This window comes from Plecotus auritus (genome assembly GCF_963455305.1).
Source record: "Plecotus auritus genome assembly, chromosome: 5".
Classification (NCBI taxonomy): domain Eukaryota; kingdom Metazoa; phylum Chordata; class Mammalia; order Chiroptera; family Vespertilionidae; genus Plecotus; species Plecotus auritus.
In genome coordinates, this window is record NC_137776.1 from 38,223,840 (window position 1) to 38,242,393 (window position 18,554).

The 18,554-nt window shown below is 57.7% G+C and overlaps 1 protein-coding gene across 2 annotated transcripts; it reads left to right on the forward strand.

Moving 5' to 3' along the window:
* Window positions 1–2,199: 2,199 nt before the first annotated feature.
* On the forward strand, window positions 2,200–10,216 carry GPR35 (G protein-coupled receptor 35). Of its 2 annotated transcripts, none has more exons than XM_080668744.1 (2): window positions 2,200–2,338; window positions 8,899–10,216. In XM_080668744.1, the coding sequence occupies exon 2, from the start codon at window positions 8,909–8,911 to the stop codon at window positions 9,818–9,820; it is 912 nt and encodes a 303-aa protein (XP_080524870.1). In that variant the 5' UTR covers window positions 2,200–2,338; window positions 8,899–8,908; the 3' UTR covers window positions 9,821–10,216. The 2 variants fall into 2 exon arrangements, with proteins under 2 accessions (XP_080524870.1, XP_080524871.1); XM_080668745.1 differs by lacking the exon at window positions 2,200–2,338 and adding an exon at window positions 6,765–6,977 and having other exon boundaries at window positions 8,899–10,214.
* The last annotated feature ends 8,338 nt before the right edge of the window (window positions 10,217–18,554 follow it).

Genomic DNA, 18,554 nt, shown 5'->3' on the forward strand with positions numbered 1-18,554 from the left:
ATGAGCACGTGGACGGCTGGGGATGGATGCGGCTGCTAGAGTGTGGGTCTGTGTCCTGAGGAGGTGCGAGCAGGGGTGTGTGTCCTGGGTGAGGGTGAGCAGATGTGAAAGTGGGGCCCTGGATGGTGTGTGTGTGTGTGTGTGTGTGTGTGTGTGTGTGTGTGCGCGCGCGCGCGCGCGCACATGCCCACACAGGACTCTGGATAAATAATTTTGGACTCTTCAGATTTTCAAAGTGAACAAACATTAACTAAAACATCAAGACTTGCTCATGACTTTTCATTGGACCCCGGCCTGACTCTAACCCCACCCTTAATGCAGTCCAGCCTCCCTCCTTTCTGCCCCCCACTCCCACTCCCCTGTCCCAGCCTCATAGGTGGACAGAAGTAGGAAGCTTCTTTGTAGACGAGACAGTGCGTGTAGGTGCTGCCTTTCCGTCAGCTCTGACCTATGTGGCTTTCTTAACCTTACTGATGACTTATTTGCATCTTCTTGATCCCACACCCAACATAATTATTCATTTGTTTTATCCCCTAAGACACACAATAATCCCCAAACAACACCGACACTACCAACAGCATGACTGCCGAGAAGCTGAAGGTGTTTTATGCACTGTTAAAACCCTTGGGTTATAGATGTCCAGACAAAAGTGTGTTTTAAAATGATTTGGAAGATGAAACACTTTGCCATTCTTTTTGTCCCCAGGCTGCAGAGACCTAGTCAGAAAACTGGACTTTAAAGTCACGTGGGCGAGTTCGGTGAGCTGTGCCACCAATGCTAATCCAAGTTCATGTTTCATCTTGCTTTCAAATTTAAGAATTCCTTTAAAAATGTACTTTAATTGACTTTAGTAATTACATGACTATTTACATGGTTCTAAAGTCAAATCCACACCCAGGTGTATTCACAGAAGTCTAGTCTCTACCCCTGTCTTCCTCACCCCATATCCACCTGTTCCCCACAGGTCACAATTTAATTGAAAACAAACTTGATGGCTTATACTTCCATTTGTAAAAATATAACCAGCTGGCCCCAAATAAGTGAATGAACATCCACACCCTTGTTTACTTCGCGGAACCTCTTGGAGATAACCTCGTGGTGATGGCCACTGAGATGGCTCCTCCCTTCCTCCAGCTGCCCGCTGCTCCGTGGCCTGGATGGAACAGACGCTGGCATGGCTCCTGGGCTGCTGCGACCCTGCCATGCATGGGGAATAGCCTCTGAAGCAGCTTTTCCCTCTGCCTGCCTGTAGAATGGGTTTCTAGGAGCGGCGTTATGGGGTCAAAGGCCACGCATCTCTAATTTTGGTAGATATGACGAACCCCCTTCCATGGGGTATTTGCCATGCTCAGTATCAACGGGAGAGGTCTGAAGCTTTCCCTCATCCCCCTGAGTGTTGTGGACTCTGGCGTTTGCCCAAGCGAGACGGAAATGCCACTGTAGGCACTTCTAATCTATGTTTCTCGCTTTGTGAGTCTGTTGGGATCTTTTCATATCTTTAATGAACCCTTTACATCGCCTTTTCTGTGAAGTGTGTTCACATTTCTATTAGCTGGCATCTTGCCCAATGTCCAGGGGAAGTGAGTGTCAGAGGCCAACCGTCTTGGGGAGGGAGGGGGGCATGAGAACGCAGCAAGTGTTTCTCGAGAGGCTGCTGAGTAAGCTAACTTTTCTTGGGTCTACCCCACACTGGCTCAAACCAGCCAAAGCTGGAGGTTGCTGCCCTTGGGGCGGGGGGCAGGGGCAGGGAACCCCTCACAGAGAGACATGTCCTCAAAAAGGGAGACATGCCCTTCAGCTCTGGATCCAGCTGCTGGAGGTCCACAGCTGACTTGCAAGCAGTGCTGAGATGCAATCACAACCCAGGCTCTCCACCATCACCCCTGCAGCCTGAGGGCCTCTCCAGGAGCAGGCCTGGCAACTCCTGTCCCCCAGTGGGGAGCCCAGCAGGTTCTTGAGCAGAGGCATGGCCTCCTGGAAGTGGGGGGTGCCTTGCAGACAGAGGCCAGGATCCAGACCAGGCAGCTTGATGGCCGAGGCCCTGTGGGAAGGCAGCCTGTCCAGGAGCAGGGCCTGGTGTGGGGCCAGCGGCCAGCCTCCCAGTCAGAGAAGCCTCAGATAGAGACCGGGGAAGGAGGCCTGGGAGGGTAGAGGGCAAGAGGCTGGGAGGAGCCAGGACTCTGGCGTTTGCCCATGTGACAGGGAAACGGAGCAGCCTCCGAGGCCCCCCTCAGCCGCTGCCGGGAGGGGTCCCAGGGGGCTCATGCAGCCACAGAACAGAACCGGAGCAGGCAGTCCTGGGGAGCCAGCCAGGAAGAGGGAAACAGCAGCTGTCAGGGTGAGTGAGCCAACCTGGGGTGACGAGGGCTCGGGGTCAGCGCCCAGCAGAGCTTCCTCTGCCTTCTGCCAGCACCGGCAATAGTCTCGCTGCACAGCTCCCCGCCCAGCTGTGGGCCGGGTAGGTGGGGTGCCGCAGCCAGCTGATAGGGGCACTCTGTCATCTGCAGGTGTCCAGATGCCTTGAGGCATGTAGTCTGGGGTGACAGGTGCTTCGGGCAGCTGTTGAGGGAGGGGCCCGAGGAGGAGCAGGGAAGGGCGGTGCTGTGGGAGCTCCCCTCACTGGGCCTGTGTGTGTCTGTGACTCTGTGGGGTGAGGATGGGGGTCTGGACCAGGATAGGCAGCCCCAAATGCACCTCTCAGGCCCATCTGCTCTCACACTCCCCACATGACCTTTTCATGACCCTTCATGACCAGGGGAACCTCAGGCACAGCCAGGCCCTGAGGGTGTGCCACTGGGGGCCTCCCTCAACCCCTGCCCCTCCTGTGCCCACTCTTAGCCTCAGTGATACCTGTCCATGCTCAGACTCATTCGCTGAGTGCATGAATGAATGAGCCGTGTGGGCTCTCAGAGGCCGAAGATGACTCCTATGCAGGGGGACAGGCAGGAAAAAGCCCTGTGGCAAGGTGGCAGGTTTTCAAGGGAGGGAGGTGGCTGCTGCAAGGGCGAGGCTGGCAGCAGGGTGTGCTGGGCTGGCCCATGAACACGTCCAGCAGGCTCCTTTGGAGAGGCCCAGCCTTCCCGGGGCCCTTCCCTCCAGGGTTCACGTGGACCTAGGGCAGTGATGCATACGTAGCTCATGACTGTCTCTCACAGCCCAACAGCCCTTTCCTCTCTGACCCCAAGGATTCAGAGAATGGGGCAGGAGGAGCCTCCCTGAGATCTGTGCCAACTCCCCCCCACAAGCCTGTCACATGGACTCTCCCAGGCCAGTCAGGATGGAAGCAGGACAGGGCTCTGGGACTGCAGCAGGGGTGGCAGGCACAGGAGGAGGCCTCCAACCCCTGGCGGATGCTGGCAGCAGCATTGAGGCTGCCCTCGCCTGTCCTCCTCGGCAAAGGACCATTGCTGTGGTTGTGAGACTGCCCAGGAGTAAGGGGACGGGCCTGGTCTAGCACCTGAAGCCTGCCCAGCATGGCCAGGCTTCTCAGACTCTGGGAAGCTGGCCTTCCACAGGGAGGGAGCCGGCTCATGGGGAAGGGCTCAGGGGGCAGGTACTCCCTCCCACCAGGCAGATGTTTCTTTCTTTTTTTAAAAATGTATTTTATTGATTTTTTACAGAGAGGAAGGGAGAGGGAGAGAGAGTTAGAAACATCGATGAGAGAGAAACATCGATCAGCTGCCTCCTGCACACCTCCCACTGGGGATGTGCCCGCAACCAAGGTACATGCCCTTGACCAGAATCGAACCTGGGACCCTTGAGTCCGCAGGCCGACGATCTATCCACTGAGCCAAACCAGTTAGGGCCAGGCAGATGTTTCTGAGCCTGCGGCCAGCTAATGTTTATGGGGCACCTGCTGGGAGCCACGAACCCTGCTCGGTCCTTGGCACGGTCACTGGACAGATTCTTCCCGCTGTCAGGGCCGCTGACTGGTTAATACGCTTTATTGAGGCGCTACTCTGTGCCCAGTGGTGACCTGTCCGAGGGCAGGCGGGGTCCCGGTCACAAGCAAAGACTAAGGACTAGTACAGCTGACTCTTGAACTGTGTGGGCCCACTTACGCTCAGATTTCTTTCAATAAATATTGTATTTTCTCTTCCTTATGATTTTCTTTTCTCTAGCTTACTTTATTGTAAGAATACATATAACATACAGAATATGTTAACTGACTTCATGTTATCAGTAGGGCTTCTGGTCCACAGGAGACTACTAGTAATTAAGTTTTGAGGGGAGTCAAAGTTATATGTGGATTTTCAACTGTGTGGGGGTTGTTGCCTCTAACCCCCAAGTTGTTCAAGGGTCAACTGTACAAAAGACAAGTTGTATGAAAAAAAAAAAACAAAAAACAAAAAAACAGATGGAGAGGGTGTCAGAACTGGGTTGGGAGGGGGCCAGGCAGGGAGGGGGAAAGGGGAGTCAGGAGGAGCCCATGGAGAGACCCCCCCCCCCGCCCCCGCCCTTGTCAGACCTGGGTCTGGCGACTGTGGAGGAGAGGCATGAAACAGGGCCCTCCTCAGGGGCCTCTGGGCAGGAGCACTGGTCCCAGGGGCAGGAGGCTGGGCCACACTCCCCACTCAGGCCTCAGCTCCACCTCTGTGAATGGACAGGGGTGGGGTTGGAGGGCTCCCAGCAGTCTGTATAGAGAGAGATGCTGCAGGTGGCAATTGGTGGGGGAAGCTGAGGAGACAAAGTCCCTGCCCTCAGGGTGCAGGGTGTTCAGTGGGGGTCCAAAGGAAGGGCCGCTCCCCACGCTGGGCTCAGAGTGCGGAGACCAGAGCAGGGGTGGCCTGGGAAGGGCTTCTGAGGAGGAGAGGAGAAGGAGCAGGCCGGGTAAAGCAGCCGGCAGGCAGTCGGCCCTGAGCAGCTGTGTGTCCATGCCTTTTGGTGGTCACCCGTCAGCGTGCCTGTGCGTGTGAGGGTGCCGTGCAGTGAGCAGGAGGCCCTCCTGCCAGGGTGTGGGTGGGGGCAGAGATACTGGGACCGGGCTGGGACAGATGCCTCTGCTGGGGGAACCCTCTGGTGCTGCAAGTGCGTGTGCTCTCTGGAGGTGTCGACATAGTGCCCACTCCCACTTCCTTTTCTGGAAATTCCCCAGGCAGCTCTGGGCTGGGGCAGAGGCAGCGGGGAGCCCGTCACTCCCACTCTGCTGTCGTCAGCCCGCCAACTGCCTGCCTGCCTTAAGGAGGGCTATAGTCAGGCAGCCTGAGGGGTGGGGGAGACGGCTCAGCCTGGGAAACCGAGGTTGACTGCAGGTCAGTGCCAACCTCAGGGCCTGGGGTCTCAGAGCCAGGCCAGGCCTGTGATGGGGAGCCTCAGAGAGGGGCCAGGGCTGTGATGGGGACCTCAGAGAGTGGCCAGGGCTGTGATGGGGACCTCAGAGAGGGGCCAGGGCTGTGATGGGGACCTCAGAGAGGGGCCAGGGCTGTGATGGGGACCTCAGAGAGGGGCCAGGGCTGTGATGGGGAGCCTCAGAGAGGGGCCAGGGCTGTGATGGGGACCTCAGAGAGGGGCCAGGACTGTGATGGGGCTTGGAATCTCAGGGGAGTGTCCTAATGGAGGAGCTCCGAGGGGCAGGTCTGGAAAGGGGACCCCCCTCCATGAGGGTGGGCTGCAGTTCAGAGGAACTCGAGGTATCTCCAGGGCCTAGACTCCCACCTAATTTGAGACTAAAATCTACCTTGTGGGTGTGACCAGCATTAAAAAACTAGATAGAAAATATTTCAGTTCTGTGTTGCCAGTTCGGTGAGTTCTGTTTTGTGAAACCTTTTTAAAAATTTTTTATTGGCCTAATGTTGTTTAACAACATTATGTAAATTTCAGGGGCACAAGATTATTTTCCAACTTTTGTATACTCCAGTGCAGTGGTCGGCAAACTGCGGCTCGCGAGCCACATGGCTCTTTGGCCCCTTGAGTGTGGCTCTTCCACAAAGTACCATGGCCTGGGAGAGTCTATTTTGAAGAAGTGGCATTAGAAGAAGTTTAAGTTTAAAAAATTTGGCTCTCAAAAGTAATTTCAATCGTTGTACTGTTGATATTTGGCTCTGTTGACTAATGAGTTTGCCGACCCCTGAGTCTAGTGTGTGCTCCCCACCGGAGTCTAGTCTCCTTCTGTCACCACACATCTGACGCTTTTCCTCTTCTCCCCACTCCCACCCCGCCTGGGTGTCTGTGTCTATGAGTTTGTTTTGTTTTGTTCGTTTGTTGCTTTTTCTTTTATGTCCCACATATGAAGGGAATCATGGTTTTTGTCCTTTTCTGTCTGGCTTATTTCACTTAGCATGATATGCTCAAGATCCATCCATCTTGTCACAAATGGTAACATTTCATCCTTTTTATGGCTGAGTCGTGTTGCATTTGTATATATTCACATCCTCCATCCTCGCCTTTTTTTGTGCAACTTTTGTTTCACTCACACATGCCAGTCCTGGATCCTGGGGTGTTTCTTAGGTGGGGTCCCAGTTCCAGAGGCCTGTACAGTGCCCAGGCACCACTGTCTGCCCCAGATCCAACTGTGGAGTGTCTGGGGCTGGCAGACAGAGGGGCTGGGGAGGGGGGAGGGGAGAGCAGCCCCAGTGCACGCATAGGTCTCTCTGACGGTGACTGCACAGGCATCTTGGTGCAAATCACAAGGTGGCTTTCTGCTTCCTGTGCAGAAAGCAGACTGAAGAGGAAGCTGAGCCTGCTCCCCTTTCCCATGCCTGCCTCCCCCGGCCGGATACGCCAGGGCCCCTGTAGCTGAGCACTCAGAGCATGCGCTTCTGCGGGGACGACCACAGTGTCTGTTAAAGGGGACGGTCCTGCATGTCTGGGCAGGAGGCCAGCGGGGGTCCCTGTCCTGGACATATGTCCCCATGCTGGGGCTGGGCATGGGCAGGGATACACAAGGCCATTTGGGTGGGACCCAGGCCTTGACTTCCCAAGCTTTCCTGGGATGACTCCAGAGGACAGAGATGAGGGGCCCGGAGTAGTAGTCCCAGGTAGGTTCTGAGGGTTCTGGGCTGGGGCACCTAACAAAGCTGGCCTGGCAGCTCACCAGGGTTTCTGGGTGGGGAGTAGCTAGGAGGGTAGGGTGGGTAGGAAGGAAGGATCCCAGCGGCTGGTTCTAGTGGGTTCTTGGGGTGTCCACAGAGCCTGGTCTAGCTCATGGTCTGAGGAACTCAGGATCTGGACAAAATGAGGTATCTCAGAAAGAACCAACAAGAATCCTTCAAAAACGAGGAGTGAGATCACGGGGCATGTAGGGATGTCACATACGGGAAAAGCATGCATGAAATTGTAATTTCTGGCAAATGTGCCATTTTAAAATGCAAAAGGGATGGGATGGCATACTCAGTGGAATATTTCTGCTCCTGGCTGAAACCTGCTACTGCCTCTCTAATGGTCTGTGTCTGGAGGCTCCCAGGGGGCCCAGCCAGCGCTAATGAACCTAATGGCTCTGCAAATGCTGAGTATTTCCTGCAGGGGGGGGGGAGGAGGGAAGCGGGGAAGGAGGGGGAACAACCCACCCAGCCTGGCCCAGCCACCCCACCCCCTTCGCAAACTGACCCTCTTCCATTCCCCACCTGGAGGGCCCGTGTTCCTGGTGGTGGGAGGAGGCATGGTGCCCTGGTCCTCATCACATGCTCCATGACCCCACCACATGGGACACCCACCAGCAGCGCAGCCCCCTGAGGGCTCCAAGGTTGACCCAGCACAGGGTGAATCCAGAATCCATCTCAGCATCAGGTGCCATCACCTGGAGGTCGGACCCTGACCAGGTCCTCAGGCCCTGGTGGGCTGGGCCTGGGCCTCCTGCCCTGCGTGGTGAGGCATTTTGGGGGGCGTGAGAGGCCAGCATAGACAGGGCGGGGAGGCTGTGTGGGAGCTTCTGGTGATGATGATGATGGGGTCAAGGTCACCCAGTGCCACTGTGAGGCCGGTCTGGGCCTGGAGCGCAGAGCTCCCTCAGGGTTCTGACCACAAGGACTCAAGGGGCTCCCTACCCCAGATGGGGCCTGGGCGGGGGGCCTCAGGGAACAGGATTGGGTGAGCGGACACTTGGAGGGAGGGCAGGCAGGAAGGAGGAGGAAGACCAGACTTCTGGAGTTTTCTGGGGAGCTGTCCTGAGCCACAGCCCCTGCTGTCTGGACCTCTGCTGCCAGGAGTGGCCAGGTGGGGTATATGCTGACCACCCTGTTGAGGTGCAGGAGTGGGTCAAATGTAGGACCGGGAAGCGGGAGGAGAGGCCATGCAGGCTGCGTCCAGGGCCCTCCTTAGAGTCGCCCTTTCCGGGTGCCCTGTCCTGAGAGCTGAATCGGCTGGACTGGAGGTGGGCAGTGAGCTCCTCTGCCTTCCTCTCTGCCCAGCAGCAGGCAGGGCCTGGGAGAGGAGGGCCCTAGACTCTAGAGCAGGGGTCCTCAAACTTTTTAAACAGGGGCCAGTTCACTGTCCCTCAGACCGTTGGAGGGCCGGACTATAGTTTTAAAAAAAAAAAACTATGAACAAATTCCTATGCGCACTGCGGGCCCGGGACGAGTCGGCTGCTAAGCAGGACAGGCAGCAGCACCCGGCGGGCCGGATAAATGTCCTCGGTGGGCCGCATGTGGCTCGCAGGCCGTAGTTTGAGGACGCCTGCCCTAGAGAGTGCGAGGGTCTGGCTCCAGGCCTGGGCTGGCTCACCAGGCCACATTGGGCCCACCCGGCTCCAAAGGCCTTGGTTTTCCCACCTTCCAGCGGGCAGGGGTCTGGCTTGCAGGGGCCTCAGAGCTCCTATGGTTTCTATGACTTCTTTGGGAAAGTGAGTTTTGGGCTCCTGGATATGGGGTGGGGGCTCATCCCTGGCCAGAGATGGGCAGGGCCTTGCCATTTCCTGAGCTCCGTGTGCTGCCCGCCCTCCTCATCCCTGCTCCCTTCCTGCAGCCCCAGGACCATGAACAACAGCACCTGCCCCATCACCAGCTTCCCGCTGGTCACACACATCTTCCATGCCTACCTGGGCCTGCTGCTGGTGCTGGGCCTGCTGCTCAACGGCCTGGCGCTCTGGGTATTCTGCTGTCGCCTGCGCAAGTGGACAGAGACCCACATCTACATGGTCAACCTGGCCGTGGCCGACCTCTGCCTGCTCTGCACTCTGCCCTTCATGCTCTTCTCCCTGAATCAGGACAACGCCGAAGACACGGTGCTCTGCCAGCTCTCCCAGGGCATCTACCTGGCCAACAGGTACATGAGCATCAGCCTGATCATGGCCATCGCTGTGGACCGCTACGTGGCTGTGCGGCACCCGCTCTATGGCCGCGGGCTCCGCTCCCCGAAGCAGGCCGGGGCCGTGTGTGCAGTACTCTGGGTGCTGGTGGTCAGCTCCCTGCTGCTTCGCTGGGTCCTGAAGGATCAAGAGGGTGGCTTCTGCTTTTGGAACCCTTCCCGGCAAAACCCCCAAACCGTGGTCTTCTCCCTTTTGGGCTTCTACCTGCCGCTGGCCGTGCTGGTCTTCTGCTCTCTGCAGGTGGTGACTGCCCTGGGCCAGAGGCCAGCTGCCGACGTGGGGCAGGTGGAGGCCACCCGGAAGGCTGCCTGCATGATCTGGGCGAACCTGGTGGTGTTCGTGGTCTGCTTCCTGCCCTTGCATGTGGTGCTGACATGGCGATTGGCCACGGGCCTGAGCACCTGTGTCATTCAGGACTCCCTCCACATTACTAGCAAGGTCTCGGATGCCAATTGCTGCCTGGACGCCATCTGCTACTACTACATGACCAAGGAGTTCCAGGAGGCATCTGCATTAGCCGGGGCTCCCGTTGCCAAGGCTCACAAGAGCCAGGACTCTCTGTGTGTGACTCTGGCCTAGGAGATGACACAGGCGTGTGGGGACCAGATCCAGGGCTCTCCGGGAGGTGCTGCCTACTGGGGGTGGGGGGAGGACTGTGACCAGTGGTGAAGAGCCACAGGATGGGCCCTGAGCTCACCATGGGTGTGGACACTCTCCAAGAAGCCTGCTGGGCAGGGATGACCCAGGCACAGAGCCTGGAAGGTAACAACCCCATCCCTGAGACGGAATACAGACGGGGCAAGGTCAAAAGGACTGAGGCCTGAGCAAGGCCTCCCCGGGGACCTTGGGATGGGGCTGCCCACCTGCTGTGTCCAGAGCCTGGTATACCTGGGCATTGGGGTGGGGTGGATACCTGCTGGGTCCTGCTGCCTCCCTGAGCGCGGAATAAAGCTGTCCACTGGGGCTGATCCTGACAGGGCTTGTGCGCTGCCCACGTTTGCACAGTGGGAGGTGGTAGCGCTGGGGCATCTCCCCTGGTCACTCTCTAGGGCCCTCCAACCTGCTGCCCACCCATCTGAAGTCTGGTGGAGTGTGCGGCCTGGTGTCCTCCCACTGTGCAGGCCAGGATCCCTGGGCCCCTCGTAGGGGCTGCCCAGATGTGGTGGGTGGGGAGAGTGGGACCATGAGGAGGTGGCTGGGGTCTGTTGAGGGGACACAATCCCGTGCTTCATTCAGGAAAGCCTGGAGCCCTGCCTGGTGGAGGCGAGGGCTGGGTGCCCAGCCAGGCAGGTTTGTGCTGTGGCTGCACCTCCCTGGCCTCCAGACTCAAGTCAGAACAACCAGCGCTTTCCAGAGGCTGCTGTGGGTACTGGTCCGGGGCGGGCCTGGGTTCCAAGGCCAACTCGTCCCGTCCCACATGCATGTCCTTGGGCACCAAACAACCTCCCTGCCCTGTTCTGCAGCTCTGTCATGGGAGTGAGAACGGTGGCCACGTCCTGGCAGGGTTGGCTTCATAGTTGTGAGGCTGCTGCAGTCCCGCAGGCCCCTGGCTCAGGGATAGGGTCCATGCTCACCCCATCCAGTGCTCCCCAAACTCTCCACTCCTCTCATCCCAGCCAGTCCCTCCATGTGTCTGCACCCACTCTGGTCCTCCAGGTGCCCCTCCCCCACAACCCTGCCTGCTGTCATCACAGCCCTGCTCTTCCGGGGACAGTTTCCAGTCTCTGACTTCTATCAGCCCGAACCTCGAGGGTTTTGTTTTCCAAGGAACTGCCTAGTGTGCTGACAGGCTATCCGGACTGCATAGAGACGTCTAGTCCTGTCCTTGGCCAGATCTGGGGATCAGGAGAACAGGCAGAATTGGGCCTAGTACTTGGCTCCAGTGCCATCCCCCCTCCCTGCCCCAGCGTTGTAAGACTAAGGAGAGGGATGGCTAGAGGGCCAGTGTGGACCAGAAAAGAGCACTAGATCGGAAGTTTAACTCTGCCCAGGTGGCAGTAGCCTCCTGGAACCTGTGTTAAGGGTTCGGAGGCTCCTCTGCGTTTGGAGGGGCAGCGGCTGTGATACCTGCACAGGTTGGGCTGGGCCTGCCTCGGTCCTCACCGGGTGGAGGAAATTAAAGCAGCAGGAGGGGGAAAGCCGCCCTTTATGGAGCCTCTGCAGGGTCTCCTGGCGGCGGAGGAAACACTCGGCTCTCAAAGGACCTGTCCACCTCCTAGGGATGCACAGGGCCCCACCTTGCTGGCCCTTAGAGGTGCTGCTCCTTCCCAGTCTGTAGCTGTATCAAACCCAGCTCTCCAATCTTCCTCCTGCCTGGTGGGGCTCCAGCACAATGCTGGCAGCTGGGCTTTCACAGGATCCCTGAAGGAATGACAAGAAAAGCAACAGAGGCACAGATGGTGAGCATCCCAGGAACTGACTTATGAGCCCTGATCATGAACCACAGACTCTGGGTGCCCTACACCAGAGTCAGGCCTCTGGGCTGGGCCAGGCCAAGTGGGGAGCCTCTCACTAGCCCCCCTCCCTCCAGAGCTTAAGGACAGCCCAGTACATGGTCAAGACCAGCTTCATCGCTAATTAGCAATGAATAGGCACCTGAAAGAAAAATGGATTCATTGTTAGGCTGCATCAGCAGGAGTATAGGGCCCAGAATATGGGAGGACATAAGCTCATGCTTCCTCTGCTAGGATTACACCTGGGGTATTTTATCTGGCTTGGGACACTATTCAGCATGAGGCCACAGTCACTCTGGAGAGGGTCTGGAGGGAGTAGGCTGGTGAGGGCTTGGCAACCCAGACCACTTGGGAACAGCCAAAGAAAGTGTGGGTGGTCAGCTAAGAGTGAGGTGTCTACCAGGAAGTGGGGGCCATCTGAGATCCCCAAGGAGTGGACAGGTCTAGCTGGCTGCAGAGTATAAATGCAGGCATGGGAAAGACCCAGAGAACTGCCCAGAATCAAGTTGCTTTTGATTGGAGAGCTGGGTTTGATGCAGAATCCAAGTGGTCGACAATTTTCATACAGAGACCGAGGTGCTGCTGGGTAGTAGACCCAATGCCACTGTTTCTAACAGTCTGTGTCACCTGTCTGGCTGGTGCCCAGTGTCTGTGAGTCTTTCCTCTGGGGCAGTTGGCTTCAAGAAGGCTCCTCCTGTCCCTGCTGGGGGTTAAGCCTGGGCTCAGGTGGTGGGGGAAGAAGGCAGTCATCGGAGGAGGGGCACTGCAGTCTTGATGGTGAAGTTAGACCTTGGCCCTGGAGTTCGGCTAGGAAAGAATTCAGAGTAAAAAACTCTGATTTAAGAGAAAGTTTATTTAGAAGTCACAGAGGTAGAGGAAGTGAGCCAGGTGGGCTGTGTGGACTCAGGAAACTGAGTTACAGAGGCAGAAGGAGGGCCCTTGGAACTTAGGAGAGAGAAAGGCAAAGTACGTGCCTTGAGGGAAAGAAGGTGGAGGAAAGGTGCAGATGAGAGAGAGTGAGAGAGCGAGAGAGCGAGAGAGAGACACTGCTCTGGGGAAGAAGGCACAGGTGTGCCCTAGAGAGAGTGCTGGGTCCTTCACCTTAGGGTTTATATCTGGAGGTCTCAGGGGAGGATCTCAATAGAATATTCATCAGCTTTCCAGGTGTGTCCTTTCAAGGCCCTGGTCTCTACCGATTTTGGCTGGTGCTAGGGCAGCCAGTCATTAGCCATTGCAGCTGGTCCCGAGATCAGCCAGGGTGCTTCATCTAGTTTTGCTGCTTTTCCGGGCCTGGCTGTTATCTCTAGTTTGATCAAAACTCTTGTCTCTGTGGCAACAGACCCGAAGCTTTGTTCCTAAGATTATTTGATTCGGGTCAGAACCTCAGTGTCCTGGGAGGGCTTAATGCTTAAGGGAGTGGTTGTTAGAGGGATTGTATGGGAGTCATATGAGGCTATTCTCCGGCCCCCTTGTTCCTTTTCTAAGGGGGTATAAACCATATGACCAGTGATATGAAAGGGGAGGAGAGGTCACCCTGGGGATCAGGCTCTAGCCTAAAACAATTGTTTTCCCAGTTTGCCCATTGCTAGGCACCCAGGGCTTTCTGCGTGGTGACCTGAACCTCTCATTCCTACTCTGCTCCCATCTGTCTAATTGCCTATGTCACAGGGACCCACCTTGCAGCTGCCCCTTCATTCCAGGGAGGGGGCGGTGGGATGCAGAGTCCAGCTAACTTCAGGAAACTGCTGCCCACATCGCCAAAGTGACCACCCGATGACACAGAAAGTCAGACCACACTAAAACCCACACATGGAGAGATGTGTCAGCCTCCCCATGTCGTGCGGAGTCTAGACGGCACCCTGTCCCCTGGGAGCCTGGGTGCCCTTCAGCCCCTGCCCCTGGGAAAGCGCTGACCATGAAGACATGCCCTCTGGCACACACCTCTTATGGAGGGCACCACTGAAACCGGACACTCACGGGTCCAGGCGCCTGTCACGACTTGAGCCAATTAAGCAGAGACAGGGTTAAATCATATGTGAGTGTTTGTTCCAATGCTGCCGGCAGTATGGGAGAGCGGCTGGTCATCCATGGAAATCTGCTCCAGCACCTCCTACTACCGGCTGGTTACTTAGGGATAAGGAAGAAAGGCTGCGTGCAAGGGGAAGGGGGATGGTGGAATAGCTGCAGGGTCTGTGGTCTGTGTCTCCTTCCAGGATGTTAAAGTCCGATAATAAGGTAGTTAATTGTCAATGTTAAAACCCAGCTCAGCCCGTTCCTGGTACCCTGGGACCGGAGGATGGTTAGCATTCCTCAGGGAAACTCCCGGAGGGGGTCAGAGTCCAGTCACAGCAACCAAATCTAAGTCCGCCCTGTCCTCTGTCTGTTCTCAAAATTCATTTTCTTTTCTGAGCAATGGACCCATCGGGGTCCAAATGTGTCTCTTATATTTTACCAGGTCTGTTTTTCTTCTTACAGCACATCCTCCAATTCCCCAGGGTTGGTAAGAAAACCGCCTACCTATGGTTAGTAAGGTGAAAATTATTAAACAACTGAGTTCCTCTTCTTATTGTGTGCCCTTCCCCTATCACCACTGCGGCTCTCAGAGCTCTGCCACGCACAGTGCCACCCGAGTGCCTGACACTCCACCCAGCTCCAGGTCTGGGGAGACAGGCTATTCCTCGAAGCATCCCCGGGCACCTGCTGGGTATCACCAGCTGGCAGCCATCACCTCTCACAGAAATTCATGGAGAAAGCTCCCTCTCCCCCCTGCTTTCCTCCAGGTGGTCCTCAAGTGGACGGCCCAGGAGTCACGGCCCCTTTCCTCCTACAGGCGGCCTGGCCAGGTTCTCACTGTCACCTCAGCCAGCCCCTTGGGCACCAGCCCCAGCCCTACCCCTCACTCAGGCCTGGGTCCCCTGAGGGCTGCAGCATGGGGTGTGGCAAAGGTGAGGCCACCCCTGCACTAGAATACACCCTGCACTGGGGGGCTGGAAAGCCCCTTTGTGATGGAGATTTGCACACAGGGGTTTCCTGAGAGTTCTCTTCCCAGCCCCACCTGGAAGGGGCAAGTGAAGCAGGATGGGCAGAGGGTGTTTCTGAGCTGGGTGACCTGAGCTGACCACTCTGAGGCCGATGGATACATGACCTCTGAGAGTCAATTGCTAAAGGCAGTTCCAGAGGGGCCTTGGGCCGTAGCCTGGCAAGCAGTGTGCACTTCTGACCTGAAGAGGGTCCCCAGGCAGCACCCCACAGCATCCACTACACCTTCCCATCTTGACAGTACAGGTGCCCGGAGCCCCATGTTGCAGCTGTGGGCCTGTCCTGCTCTCCATAGGCCTCTGAGACTTGAGGCCCTGGCAACGGGGAATGCTGGCCTAGGGTCTCTGGGTTCTCCTGCATGTGGCTGGCTTGCTGCCAGCCCTAAACCACAGGGCCTTCCTGTACGGGGGCGCCCCCCAGCCATGTCAATCACAGGTACTTGGGGGAACGGGGGAGCACTACCCAGCCAAAGCGGGCCTGCATGTGAGGCTGGAGGCCCTGCTGCAGAGCTGTGGCCAGGAAGGAAGGGTGTGCAAGGTGTCATGCACTGCAGGCAGGGGTATTGGGGGACATGAAGGCCAGGAGGGAGGCTCTGGGAGGTACTGCCTACCTGCCAGATACCTCACAGACATGGTTCCTCCCAATGGAGGAGAGCATGAAGGTGGTGACCACAGCCTTGGGGCCCGGATCCAGCCCGAGCAGCCTGGCTGTGTGCAGAGTGGCCGCAGCCCAGATCCTCAAGGCCCTGGCTTCCCAGATTGGTGAGTGCACTCCAAGTCAGGCCTCTCACTCTGAAATTTATTTATTTATTTATTTATTTATTTATTTATTTATTCCTCACCCGAGGACGTTTTTCCATTGCTCTTTAGAGAGAGTGGAAGAGAGGAATGGAGGGGGAAGGAGAGAGAGAAACATCTTGTGAGAGAAAACTTGATTGGTTGCCTCCCACACATGCCCTGGCAGGCGCTGGGGATCAAACCTGCAAACAGATATGTGCCCTTGACTGGGAATCAAACCGATGACCTTCGGTGCGCGGGCCAACACTCTAACCACTGAGCACACCGGCCACGGCAGGCCTTCACTCTCCCTCACCTCGCCGGCCGCCACAGAGGGCTTCCAGGAGCGGGTGTCAGCTGGCCCTCATGCCTCCGTGTGAGTCCCAGGCTGGGGCCATGCCTGAGTGTGGCAGTGGGTCCTGAGCTCTTGAGGAAGGACCATGGGCCAGCTCTGCCTCCCAGAGGAGTCGGGGGACCCCACTGCTGGGGCCGTGGGTGGATGGTGCCTGGACAGGCCCACATGGCCCTGGGGGACAGGGTTACTCTGCAGGGGCCCAGGTCAGCAAAGGTCCTAAGCTGTGCTAAAGCCTCCGGTCAGGAGGCCCAGAGAAGAGCCCCTACAGAACCCCCTGCCTGGCAGGATGCCACTGGGCAGGGCGGGGCAGCTGGCTGGTACACAGTCTTCATGGGGCTTCAGTGGAGCCCCTGGGGTTAGGAGAGGGGGCACCCTGATCCAGGTTGTGTGGGAGCCCTGGGACTGGCACAGGAAGTGGGGGGAGAGGGAGAGAAAGCTGGAGGCGGTGGGGAGGAGGGGAGGAAGAAGGGAGAGAGGCTGCAGCATTTCCCGCCCTGCCCCCAGGAGAAACAGCCTGCTGAAGCTCCCACCTTCTCAGGCTGCCAGCCATGATGCCTGTGGCCGAAGGCCCTGGGAACAACTCTAACAGCTGCAGCACAGACAGGGGCACCCTGTCGCAGGCGGCGACCGTTGCCTCCATCTGCCTCATCCTGGTGCTGGGCCTGCTGCTCAATAGCCTGGCACTCTGGGTGTTCTGCTGTCGCATGCACAGGTGGACGGAGACCCGCATCTACATGGTCAACCTGGTGGTGGCTGACTGCCTGCTGCTGCTGAGCCTGCCGGGAGTCCTGTACACGCTGAGCCAGGGGGTAGGGGCCCAGGAGGGCCCCCTGTGCAGGGTCCTGCAGAGCTTCTATTATGTCAACACCTACATGAGCATGTGGCTCCTCACAGCCATCGCCACCGACCGCTATGCCGCCCTTCACTTTCCCCTGCGGGCCCGGGCTTGGCGTGGCCCCCGCCAGGCTGCCCTCACCTGCACAGCCCTCTGGCTGCTGGTCATCGGGGCTGTGGCCCTGCCCGTCGCCTGGCTGCGTCCAGGGGAGAGCTTCTGCTTTGGGCGGGGTCACACACGGGGCCCCAGGGCCCTCATCTTCTCCCTGCTCCTCTTCTTCCTCCCGCTGCTCATCCTGAGCTTCTGCTCCAGCCAGGTGCTCCGGCGCCTCCACCGTGAGTGGACTCGGGCACAGCCCCAGGCCACCACCCCCATCCTCAAGGCCCTCTGCGTGGTGATGACCAACTTGGCCACCTTTATGCTCTGCTTCCTCCCACTGCACGTGGCCTTGCTGGCCAAGCTCGTGGCCCAGTGGATGAATGCCGCCTGCCCCACCATCCAGAGGGTGGCCACCTTTGTGCAAATGGCCTCCCGCATTGCCAACGCCAACTGCTGCCTGGATGCTGTCTGCTACTATTTCATGGCCACAGAGTTCCAGGAGGAGGTGGGGGCCGTCCTCGCCAGGCCCTGGCCTTTCTGGGGAAGGATGCCGGGTGTTCCTGCCTGTGACCATCCCGACCTGGGCGCCCAGGGGGAGGCAGCGAAGGAGAGTGGCACAGGAGTGGGCCCCCGCACAGCCCTGCAGCATGAGGCGGGAGGCATCCCAGGCCCCCACAGAACCACTCTCTTCCTGCTGCCACAGTGTCTGCAAGAAACAGCCTCCCTGAGTGCAGCCTGACTTGGGTGCTGGCTCAGAATGATGGGTCCCAGAGTCAGGGCTTTCCCTCTGCAAATAGAATTTAACCAAAAAATTAAAAGGCTGCCAGCACACGGATCTTTTCCCTCAAAGCCCAGCTTCTCGGGTGCTCTCTCCCTTGTCCAGCCCTCAAGCTCCGTGGTGCAGAGTGACCCCGTTTTGCCAGGTTGAACTCGGACCTCCACCCTCCACTCGCTGAGCACTGGACGACCTGGAGAGGGTGTTACAGAGAACTAAAACATTATTTCTTCCGTTACCTCCAGATCATAATAAGATACAAAGTCTACTGAAGTTTGGGGTCTCCAAAAGCCTCCAACCATTGCAACAAAACCTGACTAGGTCCCAGGGCTGCAGGGCAACTATGTCTTCACTCGGGGTCCCATTTAAAGAGTTTAAAGAAATTCTTTTTTAAAAAGGTTTCACTTGGATTCTTGAAGAGCGTCAAAGAGATCGCCTTCCTTACCTTTGGGGGTGCTGCTCAGGCCCCTTTCCTCTCCATCCCACCTCCTCAGCTCCACCCACAGTGTCCCTTCTGCACGGAGCCTCTCAGTCCCTCCCTCGGCAGGCTCAGGCCTGATGCCTGAAACTCCAGAAGCCTTAGTGTGTGAAGTTTCCCCCACTGGGTCCTAAAGAGGGCCCTCCTGTGTCACCAGGAAGAGGAGGGGCCTTGGAGGAGAACCCTGAGCCGCAAGCGACCAGCGCCCCCACTACGCCTGCCCAGCTATGCTCAGGGTAGTGGTGAAAGTGGTCCTGGCTCTGGGAGGCGGTCATCCCCCCCCCCCGCCCCCCGTGAGGCCGCTGAGTGTGGCTCAGTGGCCCTCCGCAGCCAGAAGCCCAGGCCTGACTCTGGGAAGATACTCGTGGCTGCTCCATGGAGACCTCCCTCATGAAGGCCCGGGGAAAGCCAGCGGCCTTGGGCTCAGGCTGTTGGCAAACTTGTGGGAGGAGCAGGGCTCAGCTACTGTGTCCCCACCTTGCCTCAGCACCCTGGTAGGGGCA

Bases quoted from the DNA above. Each gene is read 5' to 3' on its own strand.
- GPR35 (XM_080668744.1), top strand. From the start codon at position 8,909: ATGAACAACAGCACCTGCCCCATCACCAGCTTCCCGCTGGTCACACAC.